General features: G+C 43.0%; 1 protein-coding gene across 3 annotated transcripts in view; it reads left to right on the top strand.

Moving 5' to 3' along the window:
• Positions 1 to 1,163: 1,163 nt before the first annotated feature.
• PIWIL4 (piwi like RNA-mediated gene silencing 4) overlaps positions 1,164 to 10,393 on the top strand; it is a gene marked incomplete at its 5' end in the record, with an annotated part of 46,496 nt that continues 37,266 nt past the window's right edge. Inside the window, 4 exons of one of the 3 annotated variants that reach the window (XM_082684106.1) lie at positions 1,164 to 1,274; positions 2,671 to 2,749; positions 5,541 to 5,672; positions 7,526 to 7,740. In XM_082684106.1, the coding sequence (XP_082540232.1) occupies positions 1,164 to 1,274; positions 2,671 to 2,749; positions 5,541 to 5,672; positions 7,526 to 7,740 (537 nt within the window). Of the gene's footprint in view, positions 1,275 to 1,853; positions 2,114 to 2,670; positions 2,750 to 5,491; positions 5,673 to 7,525; positions 7,741 to 10,393 lie in introns of those variants that run through there. The other 2 variants (XM_082684107.1, XM_082684108.1) reach the window with 2 other exon arrangements.

Below are 10,393 nucleotides of genomic sequence, written 5' to 3'. Positions count from 1 at the left end.
TGAAAAACTGCTACAGGGTTTAAAGACCCTCACTCTGGGGGTACCTGGGTGGCTCAGTTAAGTGACCAACTCTTAGTTTCAGCTCAGGTCATGATCTCAGGATTATGAGATTGAACCCAGAGTCAGGCTCTGAACTCATTGTGAAGTCAGCTTGAAATTTTCTCCCTCCTCCCTCTGTCCTTCCCCCTGCTCTCTCTCTCTTTAAAATAAAATAAATAAATACAATCTTTAAAGAACCTCACTCTGTAGGGGCTTGTGAAGTGAATTCCTCACCCTTGCCCTTACCTGTGAAGGTGCTAATACGATTTGCATGCCTCAGTCAACACACTGTTCTTACCAGCAGCCCTTTTCATGTGTGGACACAGTTACCGGGGCTCATAACTATCTTTTCTTGTCTGAGAAGAGAAAAACATATTCTAAACTCGAGTTTATATACTCCTGAAAGATAAAAGATAATATGTGAAAAGTAAATTTATAAAGTCAATAAAATAAAATATCATATAATGTCCTTGTAAACTTAGGGCCGGGTATACATTCTTTTGAAAAGAACCCCAAAGTACAAGCCAGGTAGGTTTGACTATACCAAAATGAAGGATTTGGGTTAGATAAAGGACTTCCCAGTTAAAAAATAACAGGGGATAAATTGGGAGTAGATATTTATGATGTTAAAAAAAAGGATAAAATTTCTTGCAAATCAAAAGAAAAACACCAGAAACCCAATTCTTAAAATAGCAACAGAAGTAACAGTTCAGAGAATGGAAAGCTCTGCAGCTATTACGCACAGAAGAGGTGCTTGGCCATACTAGTGAGCAGAGAAGACCACCGGAGTAAAGTGAGTCTGATGCAACCTTCCAGGCATAGCGTGGGCAAAACCCAGTGTGTTGGAAGATGCCAAATTTGGAGGGGGTGGGGGATGGCGAGTCAAGGGAAGTCGGGGCTCCGCCCCGCGCCCGGTCACGTGCTCCCCGGAGCAGGCGGGATCGCTGCAGGCGGTGCGTGCTCCTCCACCCACGCGTGGGCTTCCGCCGCGTCTCCTGCTGTCGGAGTCGGAGACTCGCCGCGACTGCCACCTCAAGTCACAGCCTCGTCCTCTGGACTCGGAGGGGAAAATACTCTTCTTGAGACCTTGCTGCCTGGAGGGTACCCCTGCGCTCGTTGGGAACATGAGTGGCCGCGCCCGCGTGAGGGCCAGAGGCATGGCCCGCAGCCCCAGCGCGGCGGAAGCCGGTCGCACCCGTGCCCCGCCATCACGGCCACAGTCGCCGTCACCATCGGTGTGTAGGACTCGTGGCCGACAGGGCCTCGCGCTCTCCTTCTCGGTGGCCTTCATGCACACCGCCTTCCTCTGCTTTTACCTCCTCAGCTCTGCTGGGAAGGAGTGGGGTATCTTCCCGCTGGACGTTGGGTCTTTCCAGGGTTTCTCGTATTTTTCCCTTCCCGGGGGGTGGGGTGCTTATCCTGGTAAGAGAGTCATGTAGATCTTTTTGGCCGGTGAAGAGTACTGAAGATTGGAGGCAAGTGCCTCATTCCTTCTGCTTTCTGAGAGTTTAATTACTTAACTCAGTTTTAAGTCTCTTGGTAAAAACTGTTGTACCATTGTAGGGCATATGAGCTAATATGAGTTGTCTCTCTAATTCCTACGCCTGCATAAGTAATCTCAGATACAGATGTGGTTTAGATTCAGTCGCTGTTTCTTCACCAACCAGCGTGGGTAGGACTCTTGGTTACATTTAGGCAAGATTAGATTAAATTGGCCGGCGAATCAGCAACTTTTGAGGGATGTTAGGCGGACCTATCAGGATTTGGAGCAGTCTTTTAGACCAGAAGTTCTCAAGTGTGCTCGTTGTGCCTTTACTTTCATGTCATTGTTTTCCCTTGACTTCATGCATTTCTTAGCAGGCCAACATATACTTCCTGAGTGAACAGAAGTAGTTACTGTGAAAAGAGGAAATATCAGTGGTTCCCTTGGCCTATTTCATAAACAAATTTGGGACCCATTTATTCAAAAGAGTCATCACCTGAGCTGGTGACCCAGGTTCTCTGGGCTCAGTTTTTCTTGCTATAAATGTGTTTACATCGGAGGCCCCATGCCTGGAGGCAGTGGAAGCATGAGGTCCGTGTTCATCTCTGCCACCTTCCCTCTGATGAACTCTCTGGGCTTGAGAATCCCAGCTCTGCCTCTTTATACCTCCTATCTGGCTCACAGTCAAAACCAAAGTTTGATAAATGGGGAAGACTATAGCTGGTCTTTATCCTTTTCTTCTAGAACAAACAGTCTCTTCTCATCTTCTCTAGCATTTTAGGGACATTAGTTAGCATTAGCTGACATTCATTAACATTAGTTATTGAAGATGTAGGACATGATACACTTCTTATTTTGTGATAACCTTTTGGTTTATGACTTTTTTTTTTTTAAAGATTTTATTTATTTATCAGAGAGAGGGGGAGAGAGCGAGCACAGGCAGACAGAATGGCAGGCAGAGGCAGAGGGAGAAGCAGGCTCCCTGTAGAGCAAGGAGCCCGATGTGGGACTCGATCCCAGGACGCTGGGATCATGACCTGAGCCGAAGGCAGCTGCTTAACCAACTGAGCCACCCAGGCGTCCCTGGTTTATGACTTAACATCTTAAATCTAACCAAGCTTTTCTCTGCTCCCCCCACCCCATTTTAGCCTACATCTGAAGATACTGGCAACAATGAAGCATCTTCTACTGGTAGCTTGGCGGGAACAAGCAGGAAGTCCCAGAGTTGTAAGTGCGGCTTGATCTAACTTCTCCTGTATCCCCTCCCATCTGGATGGACCTGGAGTGATTGCTGGGCTTTGCAGCAGCAGGCTCACTTCTCCGGCATCCCATTTACCTCTTCTCAGAGGATCCCCTGTGTGTGTTCGGTTTCTTTGGGACCCCAAGACACAGTCTGCCACTGAATTTCCTGATGCTCCTTGGCACTTGGGCATCCACAGGTGCCAGGAATCCAGTCTTCTGGTTTTTTCTGTTCATTGAATAGTTCTGAAAAATGTTCAGAAGTTCTTTATGACACAGAAGTGTCCGTGCCCCATCCTGAAGGGATGGTAGAAACCTACCACCCCAGCTGCTATGCTCTCTTCTTTTTTCCCACCATTTGATGGTGTAGCTGTCTTCACTGCAAATCCAGACTGGGACTCAGGGTACTTGTCCATGGGCTACTGCAAGTTGCCGCTGTCACCGTGTGGGGTGGTATGCCCCATACCCTAGTTTGCTAGGGCTGCCATGACGAAGTGCTATAGACTTGGGGGCTTAAATGACAGAAGTGTGGTGTTTCATAATTCTGAAGGCTGGAAGTCCGAGATCAAGGTGTCCACAGAGTTGGTTTCTTCTGAGGCCTCTCTCCAGGGCTTGTAGAGGGCTGTCTTCTCCCTGTGTCTTCACATGGTCTTCCCTCTGTATTTGTCTGTGACTTTACCTCTTCTTATAAGGACACAGTCATATTGCATTAGGGCTCATGCTAATGACATTATTTTAGCTTAATTACCTTACTAAAGACTCTGTCTCAAATACAGTCACATTCTGAGATATGAGGATTTAGATCTTCAACAAGTAAATTTGGGGGACACATAATTCACCCAGTAGCCACGGCTGAAAACTGTTAGCTGCCCCCTTGCTCGGACTATGAAGTTATGTGATGTTAGTTCTAAGCACTTAGGGTCTCCCAGACCCCTGATCATCAGTCCTTCCACCATCATCTGCTGCTCAGCTGTCTATTCTCCACTAGGGATTTTCTAGCTCCCACAAGTAGCCTCTGTGCTCTGAGCTCGAGGAAGTGCACTTGGTCGCACAGAACACCTGTCTTGGGGGTTATCAGGTCATGCCATCCACTGCCCAGCTGCTCTTGGGACTTCCTTTCCACGCCTGATGAACATTCTTGTGACTAGCAAGGCTCAGACATAGAATTTTTTATTGGATTATTTTTAAAAATTGTGGCAAAATATACATAATGTAAAATTTTGCATTTTAGCCGTTTTCAGTTGCATACTCCTTGGCATTAAGGACACTCACATCATTGTGCAGCCATCACCACCGTCATCTCTCTTTTTTTTTTTTTTTTAAAGATTTTATTTATTTATTGGGCAGAGAGAGATCACAAGTAGGCAGAGAGGCAGGCAGAGAGAGAGGGGGGAAGCAGGCTCCCTGCTGAGCAGAGAGCCCGATGCAGGACTCCATCCCAGGATCCTGAGATCATGACCTGAGCCAAAGGCAGAGGCTTAACCCACTGAGTCACCCAGGTGCCCCTCTAGGACTTTTTTTATCTTACAAAATTGAAACCTGGTACTCATTAAAAATTAACTCCCCATTCTGTCCTCCCTTGAACCCCGGCAGCTACCATCTCTCTCTCTCTCTAAGATTTTATTTATTTATTTGAAAGAGAGCCAGCTAGAGGGAGCAAGAGCAGTGGGAGGGGCAGAAGGATAGGGAGAAGCAGGCTCTCCACTGAGCAGGGAGCCTGATGTGGTGCTCAATCCCAGGATCCTGGGATCATGGCCTGAGCCGGAAGCAGACGCTTAATAACTGAGCCACCAGGCACCCACTGGTAACTACCATCTTATGGTAGATTGATTTTTTATAAACCACCTAACATTTTGAAATCAAGAGCAGTGAATGATATGGATAATATAGTACGAATAATTTTTAAACCTTTTTAAAAATTAAATAAATGTGATTTTCCTGGGAGACTCAGACTCCACAGAAACGCTATGAGCAGCGGTTTTGAGCCAGCGATAATGTCATTTGAGGGGGTTGCGATGGCTGTATCAAAGGGTGGTCAGAGTCCACCCTTCTTGGTCATACTATTACTTCATAGTAATACTACTACTCTGCTTGCTTTGTAGTAATACTCTGTACTTTCCTATTTTCACATTATCTTCAAAGTGCCACGTCATACCCCAACAAACAACATCTCTATACTTGTTTAAAGAGAAAATGTTCATTTGGAAACAGATTTTCCTTTCACATTTGCCAGAACCTAACAGTAAGTAACATGCCCCAAGGTGAAATGCTGGCTTTCATTTTCAAAGGAATGAACTCGCACAGAAACTGACAGCAGTGTTCTTGGAGTTCTCTTCTCATCACTGAGAGACGTAGCAGATTCAGCCCCAGTGCGTAAAGAAGTTGGTGTGGACAGTCTTTATCTCTGAGTGTTCAGGGGGTTATGCAAGAGCCGAAGGAGGGACAGCCGCCCTCCAAACCTGTGTGTGGAGGAGGGCATAGGGGATGGGCCTTTTTCTCCTTAACAAACAGGAGAATCAGACTAGACCTAAGCATTATGAGGTAGAGTTAACTTGTGGTATGTTCTTTCTAACAACACATATCACGCTTCCTTTACGGTTTTCAGGTTTTAGGCTGAAGACTTCTAAATAGTCACAATTATTTTCAGCAGCAAGGGTTGGTTTTCATTAAAGCCACAAAAGTCTGAGCTTCAGTTAGAGACTCAGTTTTGACATAGTAGTTGTAAACAGCATCACTAGAATGAAACATGAGATGTCATGGCATTCTCTTCACATTTTAGGTCAAGATGTTGTATCTTCTGGTGATGCTGGATGTACTTTAACTGAAAGAGGTGGGAAAATCAGACGGGACTTCAAGGACCTGAGTGTCTGTACCAGAGAGAAATTGGCCCATGTGAGAGATTGCAAAAGAGGTACGGAGTAATCGTGTTACTTACTTTTTAAATGTTACCAAATTGTGCTTAAGGAATTTTAATTTCTAGATCTAAAATAAACAAGTTTATATATTAACTTTAAAAACGTTTATTGAATGTCTGTTATATTTAAAGCATTATTTAGACACTAATTGTTTTAGCCTTAATTCTCTTCTTTATTAATAGAGGTAAGAATATTTCCCCTAAACATATCACTCTTTGAAAAGATGTTCTCCTTACACTTGGCGTAGGAGTTGAAGGATAGGCTCTGTTTCTTTTCCAACAGTTTTCCTATGGGAAACAATAATGTCTCTGTACTTCAGTTGTAAAAAGAAAGATCTAGTCAGTTTTTGGAATTTTTAGCCATTTTTCAAAGTCACCCCTGAAATTACACCCAGAATTATGGGCCTATGCATCTCCAGGAAGTTAGGTGTTTTCATTAGATTCTTGAAAGGCTTTGTGACACCCTCCCAAAAGTTGGGAAAGACTCCCTGATGCAGATCAGTTTTCTTCAAGCTTTTTACAACCATGCAAAAAATTAAGGAGTAGATACATTGTTATCTAGCATACACACAGTACCACAAAAAATGGGACCCAAGTTTCATGAAAAATGCTTGCCCTTACTATGTACAAGGCAGTCTGGTCACTTCTGTTGTATTCTAGTCATTTCATAAAATGTGTTGGGTCATGTCATATGTTGTCATGACTTCAGCTCTAATGGGTCATAATTACAGTGTACAAACACTGGTGTAGGTAATATCCAAGGGTCTTGCCAGATCTGACATTCTAGGATGACTTCTCTTTGTCCATGAATATGAGTAGCTAAAATATACTACCTTTTCCCAGGATACAGGAGAACAAAAGAAAGCTTTTCTTTAATTAAAATGGTACAAGAATCACTTGCTTCTAACAGATATCTACCATACATAGAAACTGAGGAAATACCAATGCACACATGATGCTCTTTTTCTTTACCACCTTGGGAGCTCATGTTTCCACTTCCTTCATGAAAGGAAGCAAAATAGTGCCCATCTAATAGGATTCCTTTCTATAAGACAAACACTGGATGATTCCCTACAAGGAGAACTCAGAAGTACCTCCCTTGTGCCCTCCTAGATTCCGTCCTAGAGGGATCTGATGCCATCTTGAGCACTGAACAACCACTATAATGAGGCCATCTCTGAATGTGTCTGATACACTTTGAAGAGGTGAATAAAAAATTCTGAGGGGCTGGAATTTCTGGAAGCTTACCCATGTCTGCAGAAAAGAAGCCCAGAGGCCTTGTCTGTTTTCATGCATAAAAGATGTGTAATTTCTCCTTCCCCCGTTCTCCCCTCAATCTCTGAGGGCCTTCCACTTTTCCCTGATTGAACTATTTCAGAATTGTCAGAAGGATGGGTAACTTTTGATTGTCTCGATTTCCAAGGGGCTGGGGGTTGTGCTCATGGTAAGAACTGGACAGTGTCTTTATAGTCTAAGAGCAGCATAATTTCAGAGCAGCATCTAAAAATACTGCTTGAGCCAATTTGCGTTGCATAGACGCAGAGCTGGAAGGCAGGCTCTGGAAGAAATCCTACGACAAGAATGTCAGTATCTTCTCTTAGGTTCTTATGAGGCCTCCTTTACACAGATCACACGATCCCTTTTTAATTCCTGAATGTGTGTGTGTAGGATTCCATAAGGTTACTGGGCTGTAGGTTATGAAAGCTTGTCTTGTGTCACTGAACCAGAATCCTTGCTTTACAGCAACAACAATGCACAGGTAAATAAAAATCTTAAATGGTGTGATTAATATTAACAAGGTGTGATTTTATTTTGGTGAAAAAAAGATGTTTTTTTATTTGTCTTCTCAGGTTCCAGTGGAGTACCTGTGAAACTGGTCACAAATCTCTTTAGTTTAGATCTGCCCCTTGACTGGCAGCTCTACCAGTATCATGTGGCCTATGTTCCAGATATAGAATCTAGAAGGCTGAGAATTGCTTTGCTTTACAGTCATAAGGCACTTTCCAACAAAGCAAAAGCATTTGATGGCGTCATCCTTTTCCTCTCACAAAAGCTGGAAGCAAAGGTATAGTATGGTTACTTTTTACACCTACACACATGTATATACTTACACTCACCCGAGTATAGTTAAGAGGTTAGTCGATTGTCATTACATTTGGAACGAGTGTCTCACTTCTTTACTCTGTCCTGTTCCCATGCCTGAGAGCAGAAAGACTTCCTAATTAAGATCTCATCAGTATTGATTTCTTAATTAAGAAGCTGATGATGTGGCATTTAAAAAATAAGAGCTGTATTACAAACACTGCCTAAAACTGCGATTAAAAAAATTTTTTTTTTGCAAAGTGTCCTTGAAATGGGCCTCCTTTTTAAACTTTTCCCAAAACAGGCAAGACTTCAACAAACACCATTTAGCCTATGGCTTCAGAGCCTTAAATTTGTTCTTTTGCTTCTGCACAGTTGTACCTGTGTGTCTAAATAACTTTATATCAATCTCTCATTTGAAACCCGTCATTTCTTTGATCATACGAAATATGAGTTATTGATATCAATTCTAAGGATTTTTTTAATGGTGTGATCACTGGATATGGCAGTCGCATGATTCATATTCCTTTATCCATGTTTTTGTATGTTCAGCATTTTCAGTCCTAAAATATACTGTTTTTGATGCTTTTATCATATATGTCCTAAGGCAGTTTTAAATTACTACAAGGAAAAAAGAACCACTGTCATTTTATTTATTTATTTGACAGAGAGAAATCACAAGTAGACAGAGAGGCAGGCAGAGAGAGAGAGAGGAGGAAGCAGGCTCCCTGCTGAGCAGAGAGCCCGATGCGGGACTCGATCCCAGGACCCTGAGATCATGACCTGAGCCGAAGGCAGCGCCTTAACCCACTGAGCCACCCAGGCGCCCAAGAACCACTGTCTTTATAAAAAATTAAAGTAGAGCATCGAATTAAAACTTTATGTTTCTATCCCTGAGAAACCTTAATCCTTTAGTTCAGCATTTTGGACAGGATGGTACCAAGGCATAAATTTAAATTTTCTAGACTCCATATAAATCTCTGTGAATTTCCTCAAGAAATGCATTTTTGAGCACTCTTGGGGCCTTTTTCTTTTTATGAGAGTCTAAGATTTATATGAGCTGCTTGAGTGATTATTTTCTCTGTATATGGAATTAAAAAATCATACCATAGGCTTAAAATTTAGAGGCTTGGAAAATCTGGATCTATAAATTTAGAAACATTTTAATTCATTGTAAGTCCTTATTGATTCTTCAGGGTTTTGTTCTATGACCAGACATCGATAGCATGCTAGTATGGTGCCTCTTGTACTTAAATGCTGTATTTTGAGTGTATTATCATTAAGGATTATCTTGTTCTTGTTGATACATCTGCAGTAACAGTGAATTAAATATGTTAATATTATACCCCCCCCCACACACACACACCATGAGTGGTCCAGCTTTCTTCGATTGTATCTAACCAAAATGGAGAAATTTTACTCTACAGATGCTCAGAATAAACATATTATTTGTTTCTCATTCAAAATGAGCATGTAGTATGCACCTTAGGGATGGTATCTAATGAAGAGGCAAGTGAGTAAAAACATGGTTAGATCATGGGTCACTTGGATGGCTCAGTGAGTTAAGTGACTGCCTTTGGCTCAAGTCATGATCCTGGAGTGCCTAGATCAGCAGAGAACCTGCCTCTTTTTCTGTGCATTCTCTCTCTCTCAAATAAATAAATAAATCTTTAAAAAAAAAAAAGAAAAGAAAAGTTGTGAGACAAATCAGGGTTGTTGACTTTATTTCCCAGGTTTCAACAAAAAAGTATTGTCTTATATCTTATCACCCTGTGGCCTGCCTACCCAGTGATGGTGAGATAGAAATAATAGAAATGGTGTCACAACAAACATGTTATTGTGCTCACCTTTTTATTCTGGTCTTCACAGTGACTCAGGCTTAATCCTGCATTCCCGTCCATCTTCTGCACACTTTGTAGGATCCCTGTTTTTGTTGAGAGAGATCCTGCACTCATGCATTCATCACAGCCCCCCAGTGTGCAGTTCTAGAAGTCCTAGTCGGCTGCTTCCTGGCCTTCCACTGTCTTGCAGACCCCATCTGTGTATCTGTGGCCACCATGTGGCCTGCTTTCACTGGTCACATCTAGCTGCCACCCCTAGCATTCATTCTGCCCTTACAGAGAGCCTGCGGTGTGATTTCAAGGTGCTGGCATCATTGAGGGAACAGCGACAGATAAAACATGGCTCGTGTCAAATCATTTCCACTCAGTAGAAAAGTTACTGATGACCAAATACAGTGCAAGGTTATTTACAAATGAATATTGTACAAGATTACATTTCTCGAGTACCTGCTCTTCCAGGCTCTCACTTAATCCTCTCAACACCCCTCGAGCCTTAGAGGTTAAGTATCTCGTCCAAGGTCTTCAAACAGAACTTGACCAAAGGCAAGATCCTGACCAGCAGGATACTTCAGTGGGAGCTGATACTGGCTCCTCGGGAGGGATTTGGGTCAGTGAAGGGGATGACGGGGAGAGGAGGGATCCCCAGACAGGACGGGGAGGAGCAAAGGCGCAGTGATAGAAGGCTGGGTGGGGGGGAGGGGCATATTTTAGAAACTTCTGATTGTTCAGGTTTGGCTAGGAAGGAATGAAGTTGTGGCTCCAAAGGTAGGGAGAGTCTTAAATGTCCTGCTGGGG

Source organism: Mustela nivalis (genome assembly GCF_964662115.1).
Source record: "Mustela nivalis genome assembly, chromosome: 9".
In the NCBI taxonomy this organism is placed as follows: Eukaryota; Metazoa; Chordata; class Mammalia; order Carnivora; family Mustelidae; genus Mustela; species Mustela nivalis.
The sequence above is the reverse complement of the archived record's forward strand: the minus strand, read 5'-3'. Positions and strand labels throughout refer to the sequence as shown.